Here is a 21,777-nt window from a genome sequence, read left to right on the forward strand (position 1 = left end):
GTTTAATTTGTTATTACCTGTGCACTGCTTATATTTTATTAGGGATGGACGTGAAGCTAATCCTTGAATCCAAACATGCCCAAAGTTTGGAGTGGTTCAGAACCATATCAGAACTCTGACTTGGAAATCTATATTTTATGTACAAAGTATTTAGGTCTAGTATTTAAAATAATTGTTTTAAACATATATTTCCTTCCTCCCTCACCCCAAATACACAACACTCACCATGCAAAACACACAAACAACTGCTTCTTTGTCACAACATAAAAGAGAATAATAGAATATGAAAAAGTTGTCTGGGACATTTTTAGCTTAATCTTTTCTTTATTGATTAGCACACACAATGTTTTTGTGATTGTTTAAATCATGCAGATATTTGTCTTACAAACCATTTGACCTCATATATGGTTGCAAATGATTGAAAATTACTTATAGTTGGAAATGTCTACTTTGAGGTAAGAATTTAAAATAAATTCTACTGACCAAGGGTGAGCTAAGTATAGTGAACTAAGTTTTCAAGTTTTTGGGAAATAATATTAAAGATAACATTCTATACATACTGGCACATGGGATGCAGCCCATTCACCTCATCTAAGGTTTGATCCTCTCTTTTGACACACAGTATGCAGATTTATAATATCTGTGGCTGTGTAAGTACAGGAGCCCATTTTCTATTTCACACTATTCTATCTGCACAGCAGAATGCAGGATTAAACTCTTTGAAAAAAATATATTTTCAAATAATTGCCATGGTTTAATCACGCAGCTGCCAGTGAGAATAAAGAAAATTGCATAACTAAATCCCCATTGCACTACTTTAAAAATATAACACTTTTGGCCAAAATACAAATATGAAGAGCTAAAGTCGAGGTACAAAACTGCATGCACAACTGCACATCATCTTTTGTGTATTCAAGTGACTGCATAAACAAGTCTTGTGTTTGTGCACACAAATGTTATTTGGGCACCTAAATAACTGCTTACGCATGGAATTGTGTATCTGCATAGGTCTCGATTGAACATGGGTGTTTGAATGTGATCATCAAGCCATTTCTTTTGAAAATGTGGAGCTTGATGTTTGTCCATTAGTTGCTATTACTCTCTACTATTTCTGTTTAAAGTAAATTCTTTCCAACATGAGAATTACAACTGGAGCATGAGTGAGAAAAATATTAAATATGAGTGAGAACAATATTAAATATAATCAGAAAAGGCTGAGATTTGTTTTTCGTTTGTTACTGATCCATTCATAGTGAAGGTTATAGGATAATTTACAGGAAAAATATTTATAGGTTAATTACATAAAATAATTATACTGCACCAACAAAACACTACAAACAGAATATTTTAAAATCATATTAGGGCATGTACACATGTCAACTTACAAAGAGAATACCTGAAAATCTATGTGCTAAGGGAAATAAACATATCTCAACCTACTGAGTTAAGTGTTCAAAAGGCTGTTTGTCACTGCAGCATAAATCATTTCCTTAGTGCAAGACTTACCAAGTGTGTAAAAAGACACTGACTCCCTGAAAAAACTGCTTTTCTGCCCTAAAAATATCTGAATAATAAAGTGATAGCTGTGTTTCTCAAGTAGCTTATTAGTTTTTGCTGAGTTTTGGAACGTATCAATTTATACAAGCTTAGTTTTAAAACTCTAAAAACACTCTAAAATCTGATTCAAATATACTATCATTGGAAGACAGAACAGAAATAAAAACAAAACTGATCTGTACAAGTGAAAGAAGATGTTGATTTGATTCCCTCCCTCTGCACCACTGGAAGCATCCTTGTATGACAGTTTGGCACAATACCTACCCCCAAAAGCTATATTGCACTGACAGGTGCAAGATTACTTTAGTTGTTGAAGAATCACAGTGTTAAGTATATCTGCTTCTTGTAGTGTCAGACTTTCATCTGTTAGCTCTTTATTTGGAAATGTAGTCACAAGAACAAAGTCAGCTGCTGCAAATGCAGGATGGGACTGGATAATAAAGTCTCGAATATCCATAATCCTGTTGGAATAAATATAATGGTATTATATAAACACTGAAAATTACTAATGATTTAATTTATACAGGAATCAGCTGCCAACACCAGTAAAGGTAAAAAATTTGAATACTGAGAATACAGCATGCACTCCCACATCCCAGGTGAGTGCCCTATGCACCAGGCATTGACTATTCTGGAGTGCATCTCTCTCCGGCTCTTTGCGACTGCCTAAAATGTCACTGTTTTGTCCATATGCAGAATGGAAGTGTTTTTGAAACCTCAACAATTTTAACAGGACAGGAAATTTGTTTCCTGCACAGCTCTATTCCCAACCTGCCAGCATCACCATTATTTTAATTGGACTGAGCTTCAGCCAACTTGCTCTCAACCAAATACTGGGAAAGGAGAGGTTGTACTATTAATGTCTGCTAAAATAAAGAGCCCTCGCATTGCTAGTCCCTCTGCTCACTGACTGCACCACAGCCAAAACTGTCTCACTCTGAACATCATAGCTCTCACATACATGTAGAGCAGGAAGTGTGACAACAGCATAACATTGCCAAACTTGGAACAAATGCACCCTTAGAACGGATGAGTAATTGCCTAACACCACACATCAACCAGCCAAACAAAAGTGCTTCTCAAAGCTATATCCAAACTAAAAAGCCAGAATACGGGTATGTACGATGAAAGTTATATAAATTTAACAGTTACCAAATGCCTGAATCTGATCACCTCCAAAAGTGTTATTCTACAACTAGTGTTCCTCTACTGCAAACGTTCATAATTAATAAACTGCTTATACACTTTACCTGTTTTACCATCATTCTTGCCTTTTTATATGCCAGCTGCTATTTTAGTTCCTTTTCTATCTACTAGATACAAAACAATCTTACTGAAAGAAGCGTGGTTACTTGTATCTCTATGGCATTAGTTTACCTGTGTGTTTGATTGAATCTTTGTATCAAACGGCTTCCATCCGCTAGCCTAATCTGAATTTTAGTTGTTGCAATGGAGTCATCAATCAGAACAGTTGCATTAAGAATGGATTTATCCTCTTCTTCTGGGGAAGAAGGTGTACTGACAATTTCAGGTGTGAGGCTAAAGGATTGAAGTATAGGTGTTACTGAAAGAAAGCACAACTGAAAAGATGCATTCTAGAACATTTCTTATCTCTCTTTTCTATCTGAAACCAGTATCATGCACCGTATACTAATTGACTTGAGTATTGAAAAGTGTCAAAATTGTTTGCATTAATATATGGATAAGATTTTATATACGTGCATTTTAGTTACACAAGAACATTTTCTCCATACATGAGATTTCTTGTACATTATTTTTTATATACAGGACTAATTCATGTAGGGATATAAATATTGTTTAAAAAGTTAACCGTTTAAACAATAAAAAATATTTCATTTAAATGGTTAACAGATTAAAGGGACGGGGCTGGTGCAGGGATTAACGGTTAAGGTGGGTTAACCAGTAAGACTAATGCTTACAGGTTAACCGGTAAACATTTTACATCCCTAATTTAATGCACATCACTACTATAAAAGGGAAGGCTAATACAGTTGCATAATTTTATATATATATGGAGAGAGGATCATAAAACAACATTTTTGTGTATGTTAATACTAGAGCACGAAACAACATGTGCACGATTTTAATTTTATTCATTGTACCTTATGGGCCATATTTGGAGATAATGTAAGTGGTTATGTAAATTATACATTGGCAGTTGGCCCTAAGTGCTTCAGCTTATGCTTTCATACACCCTGTTGACTGTGCCTGCTACAACCTTTCTCAGTCTCTTCACCCTCTCAGGATATTATTTATGCTGATTTACTGATATTTAATTTACACCACCATTTAAATCACCTCTGAATTTGGCATTTTACGCACAAGAATGCGGATTAGTATAGGGATTGGTAAATCTATTGTAAAGATGGTGAAGGGAAGTGTTTTGACTCTGGTTAGGTGTAGTCTAGGGTTTGATTTTGCGTTGGAGATTGCATCCTGGCCAGGATCTGAATCTGAGAGTGCTATAATCTCATGATAGAGAAGGGTGGAGTAGATAACATGAAAAAGAAAAAAAGCTTTCAGAAACTGTAATGTTTACAGCTTGGACTATTTTTCACACACCTAGCAGCTGTGCTTTAATGAATGCACTAATGCCAAATTTATCTGCTTTCTACTTCTTCCCTTTTAGTCATATAAGTCTGTATATAATTTAAACATTTATGTGACTTACATCACCTACATTTTTATTTGTTTTTAGTACAGATTCCTCTTTCCCTAGCCTCATATTCTAGGTTTGGCTAAGTTGCATTGCATACTCATTTGGAGTAAGGAATCATGCCCCATTTAATTTATGTGGAGATATACCTATCTCATAGAACTGGAAGGGACCCTGAAAGGTCATCGAGTCCAGCCCCCTGCCTTCACTAGCAGGACCAAGTACTGATTTTTGCCCCAGATCCCTAAGTGGCCCCCTCAAGGATTGAACTCACAGCCCTGGGTTTTAGCAGGCCAACGCTCAAACCACTGAGCTATCCCTCCCCCCATTGTAAATGTAATAATGTAAATATTATTCAGCAATATGGTTATACTTAAAAGTTTAAAAATGATGCTTCGTTAAAGAAAACTTGGGAAAATGACCACTGTGTGACAAACAAGTTAGCCTTTTAATCACATACTCTCTAATGAATTTTGTATCTATTAGATTACCTTTTCCCACTGTTTATGGAGTTAAGACCTTAGGGGGCACAAAATCGGAAGTACATACAACTACATGCAGAAAAACAAACAATGCAATTGTGTGCCCAATTTCCATGCATAATTAATCAGTTTGCAAATGCCATCAAAATGTTTGTAAATGCAAATGGCCAAATCTGAATTCAACTGGCCCTTAGCAGCACATTTTCTTCATGTGTGCAACCCATCCATTTAGTGCTTGAGAAATTCCATGATTTTTTAAAAAGGCACTAAACATATGAAGAAATGTAAATTTGCATACTACAAACTAAACTGTTTTGTAGTAGAAATTAAGAGCTATTTATACATCCTTGAGTGATGAGATGCAAATTTTGTAAGACTGGAAACTAACATCATTAGAACATAAAAAAAAAAAAATCTAAGGACAGCATAAAATCATTTTTTCTAATGTGGAGTATACTACTACTTATATATAATATGTGTATCTACACACACACACACACACATGCACAAAATATGTAGGGAATACATGATGGTGTGGTACGAAAGGTTTTATCCGCATGAGTTTGGCATGGGCATATTGCTCAGAAGAGGTTAAGCCATGAGTTCTAAAACATGCATGTCGTCCAGCGTTGAGAAAACTTTTATATCACAATGTGATACATTGTGCATGCGATTTTAAACATAATGATCCAGATTCTCAGCTTGTGTCAACTGGCATCACTGTTAAAAATCAACAGAACTATGCAGATTTACACAAGTTAAGAATTTGGCCTTGTAAGGCCCTTTCATATCCCTCCATCTGGAAAGCCAAATTCCTTTGTTACAATGAGTCCACAGTGTAAAGGGGTCAGAGGAAGCCAAAGATCATAAGCCACAGACCATCTGACAGTGACCTAAAGTAGATTTTCAAGGGCAGGAAGAATGCTAGAAACTGATAGTTTCTCCTTTCCAATGATATAAAACTTCTGCTTCTAACTCTGCAGGGCTGAAAGATCACATTTTTTATGGAGAGAAAAGTTGTTACTGGCCTAGGACTAAATCTTGCCTCTCCAGGGCTTGGGCAGGTGTAATTTTGCAGGAAAGAAAGAGAAATCATTTGGCTGGAAGGTTAATATTTTAAAAAAATAAAAGCTATTTAAAGCTGAGTAAGGGTTTGTGATATAAGATTAAGTCCAGGGAGATGGAAGATAAGTGAGGGGAGCAAAGACACAGGTTAAACAAATTTATAAAATAGTTCTGAAATGTATCACATGGAAACCACTTCCACATACATAACATATATGTACTATGCCCTCTACTTAGCAGGAAAGGAGAGCTAATGGATGACAACAAGAAGGCTGAGGTGTTTAATGCATAGTTTGCTTCAGTCTTCATTAAAGGTAAATTGTGATAAGATACTTCAAACAATATTAACTACAAGGGGAAGGAACACAAGCTAAAATAGGGAAAGAACAGGTTAAAAAATATTTAGATATGCTAGATATATTCAAGTAAGCAGGGCCTGATGAAATTCACCTTAGGAACTAGCTGAAGCAATCTCAGAACCATTAGTGATTATTTTTGAGAACTCATGGAGGATCAGTGAGGTCCCAGAGGACTGAACAAGGGTAAATATAGTACCTATCTTTAAAAAGGGGAACAAAGACAACCTGGGGAATTATAGACCAGTCAGCCTAACTTCAATACCTGGAAAGATACTGGAACAAATTATTAAACAATCGATTTGTAAGCATGTACAGGATAATAGGGTTATAAGAAATAGCCAATTGTCAAGAACAAATCATACCAAACCAACCTCATTTCCTCCCTAGATAGGGTTACTAGACAAATGGACAGGGGAAAAGCAGTAGATGTAATATATCTTGATTTTAGTAAGGCTTTTGACACAGTCCCACGTGACGTTCTCAAAAGCAAAAAGGAAAATGTAGTCTAGATGAAATTACCATAAGGTGGATGCAAAACTGATTGAAACACTGTATTGAAGGAGTAGTTATCAGTGGTTTACTCTCAAACTGGAGGGACATATCTAGTGTGGTCCACAGGGATTTATGATGGGTCCAGTACTAGTCAATATTTTTATTAATGACTTGAGAGTATGCTTACAAAATTTGCAGGTAACTCCAAGCTGGGAGTGGCTGCTTGCACTTTGGAGGACAGGATTAGAATTAAAAATGACCTTGACAAATTGGAGAATGGTCTGAAATCACCAAGATGAAATTCAATAAAGACAAGTGCAAAGCACTACACTTAGGAAGGAAAAATCAAATGCACATATACAGAATGGGGAATAACTGGCATGGCATTAGTACTGCTGAAAAGGATCTGGGGGTTATACTGGATCACAAACTGAATGAGTCAACAATGTGATGCAGTTGTGAAAAAAGCTAATATCATTCTGGGGTGTGTTAACAGGAATGTCATGTGTAAGACATGGGAGGTAATTCTCCTGCTCTACTCAGCACGGGTGAGGTCTCAGCTGGAGTACTGTATCCAGTTCTGGGGGCCTCACTTTAGCAGAGATGTGGGCAAAATAGAGAGAGAGTCCAGAGGAGAGCAACAAAAATGATAAAAGGTTTAGAAAACTGGACCTATGAGGAAAGGTTAATAAAACTGGGACTGTTTAGTCTTGAGAAACAAAGACTGAGGGGGGATGGGACCTGAAAACAGTCGTCAAATATGTTAAGGGCCGTTATAAAGAGCATGGTGATCAACTGTTCTCCAGGTCCACTGAAGGTAGAACAAGAAGTAACAGACTTATCTCCCTTGCAGCAGATTTTAGGTTAGATATTATGAAAAGCTAATTAGAAGGATAGTTAAGTACTGGAATAGGTTACTGACACAGGTTGTGGAATCCCCATCATTGGAGGTTTTTAACAGGTTAGACAAACACCCGTTTGGTATAATTGGTTCTGCCTCAGCACAGGTCCCTTCCAGTCCTACATGTCTATGATTCTATAGCTAACCCAAGTAATAATTTTATACTTGTCTAATTTTAAGAAGTACCCACCCAATTCCCTTCAAACTTAACTTAATTTACCCATTGACAATATACAAAAATTTCACTTGACAGCATTTTAAGGAAATCTGTAATGTAGAAATAGGTGTTTATACTGGAATATTTCCTGGAGGTTTAATTAGATCACCTCTAGCACACCTCTTCCTCCACTCATGCTTCAGTACTAAGATGATGGAATGGACTGTGCATGCACAATAGAGATTCCTGCTATATATTACTGCCTAATAAAATGTGTTGAACCATATATAAACAACACATTATTTAGTGTAGGTTCTGTGGTCTTTAGAGACCAAAGTACAAGTAGCTTTTCTAACACCACACTGCAGGTCCATTTATTTCTCTTGAAAGATTCACCTGCCTTGGGAAGAAAGTGGTGCACTGCAAAGAGGTTCCCTCTCCTCCTCTAGCACAGGACCAGCTATAATTTGGTACTAAAGGAAGTAGCAGGGATTAGGAAGTGATGAAGAGCGTTAAGCGTTAGGTAATTTTCCCCTTCTATCTACAGATACACCTCTACCCAGATATAACGCGACCCGATATAATACAAATTCAGATATAACGCGGTAAAGCAGTGCTCCGGGGGGGCGGGGCTGCGCACTCCGGCGGATCAAAGCAAGTTCGATATAACGCGGTTTCACCTATAACGCGGTAAGATTTTTTGGCTCCCGAGGACAGTGTTATATCGGGGTAGAGGTGTATTTTTTCTGATCAAGATCGAATAAAACCTGAGTCCAAAATTGAACTCCATTTAAGTCAACGTGGTTACAACATGATAAATTTGGCCCATAATCCTTAACAAGTAGTGGAAGCTAGGAGAACTGGGGATGCAATGCAGGAGGAAAACAGATCTGAAATTCTTGGAAGAATAAAAATATCTTTCTGGTGCCAACAGCTGGTAAAACACAGAGCTTGAGACAGTCTTGATGAAAATTATGAAAGTATTTTCTAAAATGGAAGAAAAATCATTCTGGTTTAAGATATTTGAGTGGCATGACATGTGCAAAGATGCTGGGGACAGAGAAAGCGAGAGATAACATTACTCAAATTTGTCAGTAATCAGACATGGATTATAGCTTATACCAGTGGTGGGCAACCTGCGGCCCGTCAGGGTAATCCGCAGGTGGGCCACAAGACAGTTTGTTTACATTTGCACAGCCGCCCGCAGCAGTTTGCCATTTCTGGCCAATGGGAGCTGCGGGAAGTGGTGTGGGCCGCAGGAACGTGCTGGCTGCCGATTCTCGCAGCTCCCATCGGCCGGGAATGGCGAACCGCAGCCACTGGGAGCTGCAGATGGCCGTACAAATGTAAACAAACTGTCTGGGCGGCCCGCCAGCGGATTACCCTGACCGTGGGCCGCAGGTTGCCCACCACTGGCTTATATTGAAAGCTCCAAATCAAAAACTCATGCAATTAATGAAACCCGCTTTTGACACTTACATCCCACATACCTTACCTGCAAATGAAAGGTTTTTCAGCAAATTCATTTGAATATGTCAGTTAAGTGCAAAGAAGGAAGACTTGGCGAGTGAGAAACTGAAGAGGAGTTTTGAATCAACAACAACATGTAGCTATTGCCTGTTGTAATTAAACAAATCTGCTTATGTGATCTTAGATGTGTTATATATTTATTTTATACTGTAATAAGATCTATTTTAACATAGTTAAAAATGAATTAAGCTATTTCCAAAAAGGCATCAGAATTGCCTTGCTGACAAAATGAACACACATTATAGAACATGGTGAGCATCAAGCAGTTGAGGTGTTTACTATTCAACTGCCAGGCATTATTGAGTACGTCTATAAGGTTGCTCTGGAGCCTATGAATCTGTGTTACATAAAAGCTTGATGACAGAATGTTACAAGTATATTTGTTGCTGCTTACTCTTGCTGAGTTACCTTGAACAGTTTTTTAGAGCCTTGTCTAAAGAGTTATAATATCTCAAGTCTGATTAGGGATGCAAGCTGGCTGTCACATCTCAGATGCTCAGTCACTAGAACATATTTTGCAGTTGCACTATTATGTAACTGTTTAGAATTTTATAATCCACATATTCTTGCCCCCAGATACCAGACTAAGCAATTCAAAGGCAGATGTCAGATTCTTTAACGTTATTGCTTATGTTTCAACTACTATTATCTATGTACTTCAGCTTTGTGTGGCAGCATTTGAAGTTCTCACCAGAATTTCATTGGAATTAAGGTTTTAACATCATGCAATTTATTGTTCATATTCATTTTGTGTCAAATAAATCAAGCGGGATTCTCAAATGAATCTCTCTTCTGTTTAAGGATACTAGACCTGTCAATAATGTAGCTGGGAGTCTTATAATCAAAGGTGTTACCAGTTCATATATTATATCACAATATTTCTGCCACTGGCATTTCAGCCAATAGGTGCTTTAATTGCTGCCATACAGAAATCCCATCAGGAACTTGGTCAAGTATCAGACTATGAAAATGTTCATGGCTAAAAGCAGAAAATGACAGAGAAGGATGGCGGTTGGATGGCTCAGGGAATTAGTAATGGAATATACAGTTTGCTATTTATACTGATCATTGGATCAAATACAGACCAAATACTGACAGCTATAAGGTTGAATGAATTAGTGGTCTCAGTCAAATTCCTATTGAACTGGTGCCTTCCTTAAAATCTCCAACAAAGTAGGCGAAGTTTTTGGCAGTTTCACGTGAGACAGCAAGGGATTAACAATGATCAAGACTTAAGTGTGAAGGACTTTGTTCTCACCCAGAACTATTTCACATTTGGGGACAATATATACCTTCAAGTCAGCGACACTCCTATGGGTACCCACATTGCCCCACAGTATGACAACATTTTTATGGCGGACTTAGAACAACGCTTCCTCAGCTCTCATCCCCTAACGCCCCTACTCTACTTGCGCTACATTGATGACATCTTCATCATCTGGACCCATGGAAAAGAAGCCCTTGAGGAATTCCACCATGACTTCAACAATTTCCATCCCACCATCAACCTCAGCCTGGACCAGTCCACACAAGAGATCCACTTCGTGGACACTATAGTGCTAATAAGCGATGGTCATATAAATACCACCCTATACCGAAAACCTACTGACTGCTATACTTACCTACATGCCTCCAGCTTTCATCCAGACCACATCACACGATCCATTGTCTACAGTCAAGCTCTAAGATACAACCACATTTGCTCCAACCCCTCAGACAGAGACAAACACCTACAAGATTTCTATCAAGCTTTCTTAAAATTACAATACCTACCTGCTGAAGTGAAGAAACAAATTGACAGAGCAGGAAGAATACCCAGAAGTCACCTACTACAGGGCAGGCCCAACGAAGAAAGTAACAGAACGTCACTAGCCGTCACCTTCAGCCCCCAACTAAAACCTCTCCAGCGCATCATCAAGGATCTACAACCTATCCTGAAGGACGATCCCTCATTCTCACAGATCTTGGGAGACAGGCCAGTCCTCGCTTACAGACAGCCCCGCAACCTGAAGCAAATACTCACCAGCAACCACACACCACACAACAAAAACACTAACCCAGGAACCTATCCTTGCAACAAAGCCCATTGCCAACTCTGTCCACATATCTATTCAAGGGACACCATCATAGGACCTAATCACATCAGCCACACCATCAGGGGCTCGTTCACCTGCACATCTACGAATGTAATATATGCCATCATGTGCCAGCAATGCCCCTCTGCCATGTATATTGGCCAAACTGGATAGTCTCTACGTAAAAGAATAAATGGACACAAATCAGATGTCAAGAATTATAACATTCAAAAACCCGTCAGAGCACACTTCAACCTCCCTGAACGCTCAATTACAGACCTAAAAGTCGCAATTCTTCAACAAAAAAACTTCAGAAACAGACAAACGAGAAACTGAAGAACTGGAATTAATTTGCAAACTGGACACCATTAAATTAAGCTTGAATAAAGACTGGGAGTGGATGGGTCATTACACAAACTAAAAACTATTTTCCCATGCTAATTTTCCCCCTTCTGTTACTCACACCTTCTTGTCAACGGTTTCAAATAGGTCATCCTGATTATCACTACAAAAGTTTTTTTCCTCCTGCTGCTGATTAATCAATTAAGGTGGGCTGTCTCGTTATAGTTGGTATGGCAACCCCCATTTTTTCATGTGTTCTCTCTCTCTCTCTCTCTCTCTCTATATATATATATATATAGAATCTTCCTACTGTATTTTCCACTGCATGCACCTGATGAAGTGGGTTTTAGCCCACGAAAGCTTATGCCCAAATCAATTTGTTAGTCTCTAAGGTGCCACAAGTACTCCTTGTTCTTTTTTTTTTTTTTTAATGTATAAACTGTAGTCCTTCAAGATCAGGGTTGAGGCATATTGGCAAGATGGCATGGGGAATCCTATACTGCGGCTCCCAGCATTCTACTCATTCAGACAATAAAAGAAGGGCTTCAATCTGCATGGCAATCAATCCATTACTTTTAATCAGCCACATTTCCTTAATAAACGGAAGGACAGGTCTATGTATAAATTAATTTATCAAGTGTCTAGGTAAACTGATCTGGCAGATTGGAATGACATTCCACTATGAATGTCAAATTCCACTTCATCATACTCTAGAAACAGTAATAAAGCAGCAAGTTTAAATCTGAATAGAATAATCTTAACATATTGCTTATATTTTTTCCCAATGATTATAGGCGGAACTGATAGCACCACCCTTTGTTAATGTTGCCCCAAAATGTTCATTATTAGGGTGACCATATATCCCGTTTTGGCTGGGACAGTCCCCTTTTTAAGCCCTATCCAGGATGTCCTGACATTTTTGGCAAAAGTGTGCATTTGTCACAAAAGCAAATGGGACAAATGCAGTTTTGCCAAAGCGGAGGAAAAGATTTTGGGGGGTGAGCAGAGGGAGTGACGACATCAGATGTCAGACCTTGGGCTGTCAGCCCCAGCCCTGGGTGGTGGGGCTAGGGTTCTCAGTCCTGTGTTGGGGGGAGGGGGAAAAGGCTGGGGTGAGCCCCACATGGGGGGGTGGGGAGGGTTGTGTGGAGTGGTGGTGGAAGGCTCGCTATGTCAAACCTGGGCAGTGGGGCTCAGGCTTCAGCCCCAGCCCTGGGTGGCGGGGCTAGGTCTGTCAGCCCTACCCTGGGAGGGAAAGGCTAGGGCAAGCCCCACATGGGAGAGGGGGAGAGACGCTCCGGCTGTCAACCCCGGGCAGCGGGGCTCAGGCAAGCCCCATGTGGTGTCCTGTTTTCCCTTTGGGAAATATGGTCACCCTATCCATTATAAGATCTTGTTTTTAGGCTGCTACTCTGAAACCTATAAAACTTAGCCAAATGTTAAGCATTCAGGCTGAAATGTTCTATGCTGGGTGTCCACTTCAGGCTGAATTTTTTGTAAAATTTTAGCAAAAATGGTTGAGCCACATCTGAGAATAAAGATAAGGGTAAAATATGTTGTTTTGCCAGTGTTAAAAAAAATATCTTATAACTATGGAAACTCCATGCTTTGAAGCAGGGACTTGAAATTTGGCAGGGGTATCACCCTGGTTTTGAGGATGCAGCTTCTGCTGTTCCCATGAAAAAAAACCCTACATTTGACCAATTTATCCAAAAATGAGTATGTGATTATGTAATTAAGCAGGGCTGCCAGAGATGGGAGGAGGGGGAAGGGGAAGGGGCAGTTTGCCCCAGGGCCCCTGTTTGAGAGGGCCCACAAAATGACAAAGGGACGGCCAAGCCAAATTTGAGTGAAGAGGTGTTGCAACATGGTGAACGGGATTGCAATGCCACTCAGGTTTGATGCCTGCCATCAATAATGCAGGGAGCGAATTGCCCATCTCAGCCAGGCCCAGAACCCACAGTCACCGTTGTTGGCATCATCATGCCAGGCTTGAGGCGCCCTACCATGCTGAGAGCCCAGAGGAAGGAGTAAGGTCAGGGATACCACTCCCGCTAGTGGCAGGGCTAGAGTTCAGAGAGAGGCAAGACTGGCTACATGCAGAGAAGAGCATCCCTTCCTGTGGGGAAGGCAGCAACCACACAGGCCTGGGGCCTCGCTGACCCCTCTCCCCCATCCTCTTCCATTTCCATGGTAATTTTTTTTTTATTTGGATGGGGACATCAGTTTCAGATTTTGAACCTGACCCCCAAAACACACTCTGCAGCCTTGAAGACTGTAAAATAAGGCATGCACACAATGGGACAGAATTACATTGCAAAGGCAACCTTAATTCTGGGATCTTCTAACTCTTAAGTTTTGACATATTTGACTTGTGATATTTTGGATGAATAAAAGTATTTGTTTTCACTACATTCTCTGACCAAGACTGATCAGTAAACACTTCTGGTATTAATTACTGTTAAGTGGAAAGTGCACTGAGTTACTTCTCCAGAAGTCTCTGATGACTCAATTAAAATCAGTGTCTGAAAGCACTATTTCAAATAGCATCATAGAAAACATTACAAAAATAAAATGCATCTTTTCCAGCCATCCTGAGCCCTACTCTTCTCTTCAATTGCAAATTACACATGCACATGACAGAAGAGAACATTCATTTGTTAAATTTATTTTTACCTTCCAAGCTTTTGTCCTTCTCCACTGAAAGCTTTGAATTTCAGTCTAGGCTTTTCATATTCCTGTTCTTGGTGGTCTTCCATATCCAAGTTAACTTGGCCACCATGCACCAACCGTTGAAGTTCCAAAGGAATCTCTCTTAAATGCAAAAAAATAAACCATTTTAGCTGTCTCCTTAAAGTACACAGTAGAAATTCCCAATTACAGTACAGTAAAACATTTCAGTATGGATCCTACAAGAGCCTAAACAATATTTTAATAAAGAGTGGAAACTAGTGCCCTATCTGTATCAAAATGCAGAGGAATCCAATTGCGCCTACTTCTTCTAGAAGCTAGAGTTAAAAATAAAGACTAATGGATGTATAAATGTAGTTCATTATTAAGTCACAAGTTGAAATCTAGGGTGCACTGATACAATGAATGAGTATACAATCTTAATAGCCACATTTTGCAAATGATGTTCAAACAGATGAAGTTACTGGGGAGTTCTGTGTTAAAAAAAAGTGAGATGGAATATTGCCCATACTTAGATATTTTTAATATTTTGGTTGAGAATTTAAAAAATAATCAAGAGGAACAGAATTTAGAAATAATGTCTAAAAATAGTTGCTAGAATGATAATATTATATTATAATTTTTCACTAATCAAACATTTTTAAAGTTTTCTCAAGTAATCTCCAATGCAGGGGCGGGGAACCTTTTTTCTATCAGGGGCCACTGACCCACAGAAAAAAAATCAGTCACGGACCACACACAGCCCCACCGGGGGGGGAGGGTAAGGGGGCGTGGAGGCTTGGGGCTTCCCCTACTCTCTGGGGTGGGGCCAGAAATGAGAGGTTCAGGGTGCAGCAGTGGGCTCTGGGCTGGGACAGGGGGTTGGGGTGCGGGAGGGGGTGAGGGTTCTGGCTGGGGATGCAGGCTCTGGGGTGGGGCTGGGGATGAGGAGTTTGGGGTGCAGGAGGGGGCTCAGGGCAGGGGAAGGGGGGTGCACGTGGGGTCTGAGAGGGAGTTAGGGTGCAGGAAGGGGGGTTTTGAACTGGGTCGGGGGTTGGGGTGCGGGTAGGGGTGCAGGCTCTGGGAGAGTTTGGGTGCAGGAGGATGCTGAGACCTGGGGGTTGGGGTGCGGGGTCTGGGAGGGAGTTAAGGTGTGGCAGGGGGCTTGGGGTGCGGGCTCTGACCGGGTGGCACTTACCTGAGGCGGCTCCTGGTCGGCTGTGCAGTGGGGCCAAGGCAGGCTCCCTGCAGGCCCTGGCCCCACGCTGCTCCTGGAAGCGGCCGGCATATGTGGCCCCTAGGTGGAGGGGTGGCCGGGGGCTCTGCACAGAGCATGCTGCCCATGCCCGCAGGTGCCGCGCCCACAGCTCCCATTGGCTACGGTTCCCAGCCAATGGGAGTTGTGGAGCTGGTGCTGGGGGCAGCATGTGGAACTTCCCTGATCGCCACTCCACCCGGGATCTGTGGGGGTGGGTGGGAGGAGAGGGCGCCGAGGCTCAGGGTTTCTGGCCCACGGCATGGAGATTTGCTACGGGCTGGATTAAATTAAGTAGCGGGCTGAATCTGGCTTGTGGGCCGGAGGTTCCCCACCCCTGCTCTAATGCAATATATTTTTTTTGCCTATCAATCACAGTCCTTAACAGGGATCATAATCCAATTCAGGTGAGGAAAAACGCCTTGAGAAATAATCAACTGATTTGATTATTATATTGCAGTAGTACCCAGGGCCCTCAATTAGTAACATCGCCCCACTGTGCTAGGTGCTGTACAAATACATACAAAGACACAACCTCTACCCTGAAGATCTTACAATCTCAGACAACAATCAATATGTAAAAGGTGGAGGGAAGAGGGATGCAATCTAATATATACGTATATTCATATACAATAAGAGATATAAAAACTGCTTTGGATTGTTATTGAGCAGAACCCGTCATCAGCATGGACACATGTCTCCTGCAATGGTGGTTGAAGCATGAAGGGACATATGAATCTTTAGCGCATCTGGCACGTAAATATCTTGCAATGCTAGCTACAAAAGTGCCATGCAAATGCCTGTTCTCACTTTCTGGTGACATTGTAAATAAGAAGAGGACAGCGTTATCTTCTGTAAATGTAAATAAACCTGTTTGTCTTAGCAATTGGCTAAACAAGAAGTAGGACTGAGAGGACTTGTAGACTTTAAAATTTTAAGTTGTTTTATTTTTGAATGCAGTTTTTTTGTACATAATTCTACATTTGTAAGTTCAACTTTTACGATAAAGAGATTGCACTACAGTACTTGTATTAGGTGAATTGAAAAATACTATTTCTTTTGATTTTTTACAGTGCAAATACTTGTAAACTAAAATAAATATAAAGCGAGCTGTGTACACTTTATATTCTGTATTGTAATTGAAATCAATATATTTGAAAATGTAGAAAACCATCTAAAATATTTAAATAAATGGTATTCTAGTATTGTTTAACAATGCGATTAAATGGCGTGATTAAAAAAAATTAATCGCTTGGCGGCCCTAATTAAAACATTATTTATGTTAAGGAATAAACACACCTGTTTTGCTCAACCCAGCATAATATGAATATGCAAAAAGAAGGAGGCACTTGTTGCAGTGAATAAGCAGTGAATTATTTTGAATCACAGTTGGCACTTCTGAGCCTAGTGCTGGAGGTGGCCATCATATTGAAGTATTATGTTATTTGTGGCACAGGCCAAGTGGAGACCCAATCTTAGCATTTGACTACACATCACAGGGTGTGTGATTTGTAAAGTGCTCTAACATGCTGCACTCTAACTCCTCCATGTAGACTCTGCTGGCATAGTCTAAAAGGAAATTAGTTCACATTAACATAGTCCGATGAGAATTAGGCACCTTTTAGAGTGAATCAGCAGGTCTCCAAGGAGTAGTTAGAGCATTTTATAAATCCCACCCTCTGGCACATTTTGCCGGTGCTATCTACATAGGCCCTAAGAGACTGAACTAATGTACAATTTGCTTTAATAATGTTTAACCGTCATAAAAATATGGTAAACATAATATTTTAATAATAAAACTTCAGATATTTTCTTCTGACTGTAAAAAGCATAGATGTGCACCTGTATTTTGATCCATTGCAAAGAGGTCCCTATGACAATATACAGTAACTTCTCACTTAAAGTCGTCCCGGTTAATGTTGTTTCATTGCTGATTAATTAGAGAACATGCTCGTTTAAAGTTGCGCAATGCTCCCTTATAACGTTGTTTGGCAGCTGCTTTATCCACTGCTTGCAGAAAGAGCAGCCCGTTGGAGCAAGCTGGTGAGGGCTTGGAACCAGGGTGGACCGGCAGCTCCCCTATCAGCTCCCCTAAGTTTCCTGTGCGGCAGCCGCCCAGCAGGATATCAATTGCTGGGCAGTTCAGCTGTCCTCCCTCCACTGCCATGTGCTACTCCTGCCCTCTGCTTTGGAGCTGCTCCCGGGAGCCTCCTGCTTGCTGTGCAGAGGGGGGTGGGGGAAGAGGGGTGCTAATGTCAGGGTGTCCCCCACTTCCCCCGCTCCTGTACCTTATCTCCAGAGCGGGGGGGGGGGGGGGGGGGAGGGAGGACACCAGGACGGAGGGAGCTTGCTGGCAGCAGCTGCTGTCTCAACTTGCTGATCTAATTAAAAAGGCAATGTACTTAAAGTGGGGTCAGCGTACTTAAAGGGGCAACGTGCGTCTCTCTCTCACACACAGTGTATGTCTCTGTCTCTCTCTGCCATGCTGTCTCCCCTCCCTCCATTCGTGCTGCCTTGGAGAGTGTGAGGCTACATTAACAACAATGTGTTAACCCTTGAGGGCTCAACTGAGTGCTAGTTCATCATTTAGCAGTAAGGCATTCCCTGGGAAATATCCCACCCTCTGATTTCACCACCCCAACCATCATTGCTGTGTACAGTATTAAACTGTTTGTTTAAAACTTATACTGTGTGTGTGTGTGTGTGTGTGTGTGTATACACACACACACACACACACACACATTATATATATATATATATATATATATATATATATATATATATATATATATATATATATATATATATATATATATACACACATACATACATATATATATACACATACATACATACACACACACACACATATATATATATATATATAATATGTGTGTGTGTATATATATATATATATGTGTGTGTGTGTGTGTGTGTGTGTGTGTGTGTGTGTGTGTGTGTGTATGTATGTATGTGTATATATATATGTATGTATGTGTATATATATATATATATATATATATATATATATATAATGTGTGTGTGTGTACACACACACACACACACACACACACACACACACACACAGTATAAGTTATATTATATATATAAAAATATAGTTTTTGTCTCACGAAAAAAATTTCCCTGGAACCTAACCCCCCCCCCCCCGCCATTTACATTAATTCTTATGGGGAAATTGGATTCGCTTAACATCGTTTCGCTTAAGGTAGCATTTTTCAGGAACATAACTACGTTAAGTGAGGAGTTACTGTACACTGTCTGTATCTCTGCAGGAACATCAATCAGCCTAATCTTGTTTCTGGTAGAAGGATTATTTAATGTTTCAGTACTCAGTTGCTTTACACTGCAGAAAGGTTATATACTTTTTTAATACTCATCACTGTTTTATTACTATTTCCCTTCTCTCCACCTGACTGCTCTGATATAGTCAGCTAAATAACCAACATTATAACTTACCCTCTTTTAACAGACTCAAGAAACTGAGCATTTGTTGGGTCTGTGTAAGTTCTCAACTCTCCATCATCTAAACTGAAACCATTCCTCCACAGTTTAAGCAAAATTTGAACCTATTGAGCAAAGAAAGTATAATAAAAAACTAAACAAAAAAATTCCTAAGCAATTATCTGCTGATCTTTTTTGTTAGCTTTGTACATATTGGCAAACATTAGAGTACTGAATCTAAAACAAAACACATATTGTAGCAAAACACAGAAACATAAGATAGAAGGCAAAAGAAATAAAAACGTGTTCACTTTTGTAGAGAGATTTTGGACTGTCATTTTTAGATTCACCCAAAAAAGTGATATTGACTTCTAGTAACATTTGCACTGTTGCTACAGTTGAAATTACAAACTTAGTGGTACTGAGACCGCCGACAGATTGGCAACCTTGTACTTCACAATAAGCCTTGACTTTTATCAGTGACATAGCTAATAGATAAAATACAAGGTACATAGAAAATATATGCCAACAATAGTGTACTAGGCTTAACAGGTGATGCAACTGCTTTCAAAATAGCGAATACTGTTTTTGTTTAAAATTGACCTAGCACACACAAACTTGCAGATTACTTCTACTATTCTAATCGCTTGTGGAATAAAGCAAGAGTTACAGTTACTAATTCCCATAACTAGCTTTATCATTGTTATTTTTATTGTAACACCTCGGAGCCCCAAGTCATGGACTAGGACCCCACTGTGATAGACACTGTACAAACACAGAACAAAAATACAGACCCTGCCTGCCCCCAAGACCTTACAATCCAAGTATAAGCTAAGAGATAATAGATGGGTACAGACAGACTGACCGGGGAGTACAAGGAAACAATGAGACATATTGGACAACATGATAGGTATGTATGATGTGTATTCTCAGCATACCCAGCAGCCTAATCATTGTCATATTTTCTGTAGGCCTCAGAGCAAAGGAGAATTTTAAAGAGAGATTCGAAATAGGATAATGAGTTTGTTTTGTGGATGCTTACAGGGAGTTTCTCCAAGGCACAACGGGCAGCATGAGAGAAAGCATGAAGGTACTTGTCTGCAAATTTAACAAGTGGGTGATTGAGACTAGCATCATGGATTTATTGGAGGTAGGAGTCAACCTTTCAATACTGAATGAGAGATGACAGGTAGGGAGGAGGATAGTCATGAAAGGCCTTGAAAGTGCAGACAAGTAGTTTATATTTGATACAATAGAGAAGAAGGAAGCCAGTGAAGAGATACAAAGAGAAAGGTTACATGGTCGAAGTGACGAGCTAGGAAAATGATCTTTGCAGAAGCATTCTTGGTGGAAATAAGCAGGGCAAGACTGCACTTGTCAAGGCGAGAGAAAGGAAGTTGCAATAATCAAGATGCGATTACTTAAGCATTTATACAACACTAAACAATTATACAATGCTTTACAAAACATAAAAGAAGACGTTCCTGCCCAGAAGAGGTTACATTCTAAAACAGATGAGGAAAAAATTCAGGAAAATATCTGGGTGAGAGAGTGTGACTTACTCCCAGGGAAAATTGGTAAGAACATTTCAGGGTTAACAGAAGAAATATGTGGAAGTCTGGATTTACAAAAAGCAGCAAGAGATTTCTCCCAAGCTTGGGAAAAGCATAAAAGATGAGGCACAGAGTAGGAAAAGGAGAATGAGGGAGCAGCAGAGAGAGATTATTATAGTGCAGAAAAGGAGCATGCAAGAGCATAGGAAGAAAGAAAAGTAGAGATAAGGATAGGGCAAAATTATACAGAACCTTAAAGGCAAGAATGAGAAACCTGATGCAGTAAGAAAATAATCCAGCAAAAGGGCTGAAGGGGACAATTATAAAGGCAGAGTAGATGCAGATAAAGATGACTTTAGCAATGGTATTTTGGATAGATGGGAGGGAGGTAGAGGTGAGAATTCCGAAGACCACAGAGGAAGTGGTTGCAGGAAGGAAGATGAATATGACAAAAGCATCGACAAGGGTTTTAACACTGGCTATAGTTGAATTTTGTTTTTTTTAGGGCTTGCAAACACAGGACTTGTGCAGAAATCCAGGGTGTGACTGTAGAGCACACTAGCCCACTGCACGGTAGCAGGCCATGAGGACTCTGCTACTGTACACTAAAAGTTCTGTCGTGCGCTTTGATTTACTGCTGTTCATTCACACACTTTGTTTATATGTAGACAAGCCCTTAGAAAGGAAGAAGTGACAGAACTTAACACTAGTTATGGTGCAGAAACAGCAGGAGAAGTCAAAGATAACACCAAGGTTACAAATATGGGAGAGTAGTGGAGTTGACAATGGTGTTAAGAAAAGAAAATGAAGATAGATTAGGAGAAAAGTTCAGGGTTGGAGGAAATGAGTTTGAGATGGCAGGAGGACATTCATGTAAGTATATCAAACATAGTGAAGAGGTGGACAGAGGGATGAAGATTAGAGGCAGAGAATTAGATTTGTAAAATAATTTGCATACAGGTGTTAGGTCCACATGATTTCAGCTATCTTGAGCACAGAGGACAAAGAGGAGATGACCTAGCACAGGACCCTGAAGGGCACCGGAGAGAGAAAGATACTTTAGTGTTAATTTAGTTTTACTGATGATATTATAGTGTAGTTTTACTCTGAAAAGTGACTATATAAAAATGGCATCATCTTAGTTCACAATTCTATTCCCTGTGTATATTCAGAGTCATGTTTGCTCTCTTTGGTGGCAAA

At 39.9% G+C, this 21,777-nt stretch overlaps 1 protein-coding gene across 1 annotated transcript in view; it reads right to left on the bottom strand.

Annotated features, from left to right (window-relative positions):
- Nucleotides 1-1,855: 1,855 nt before the first annotated feature.
- Nucleotides 1,856-21,777, bottom strand: part of UBXN2B (UBX domain protein 2B) — a 30,648-nt gene continuing 10,726 nt past the window's right edge. Inside the window, exons 6-9 of the mRNA XM_065399463.1 lie at nt 19,040-19,149; nt 14,314-14,451; nt 2,935-3,096; nt 1,856-2,018 (exon numbers count right to left, since the gene is read on the bottom strand). Of these exons, the coding sequence (XP_065255535.1) occupies nt 1,856-2,018; nt 2,935-3,096; nt 14,314-14,451; nt 19,040-19,149 (573 nt within the window). The remainder of the gene's footprint in view (nt 2,019-2,934; nt 3,097-14,313; nt 14,452-19,039; nt 19,150-21,777) is intronic.

The sequence above is a fragment of the Emys orbicularis genome, chromosome 2, assembly GCF_028017835.1.
Source record: "Emys orbicularis isolate rEmyOrb1 chromosome 2, rEmyOrb1.hap1, whole genome shotgun sequence".
Classification (NCBI taxonomy): Eukaryota; Metazoa; Chordata; order Testudines; family Emydidae; genus Emys; species Emys orbicularis.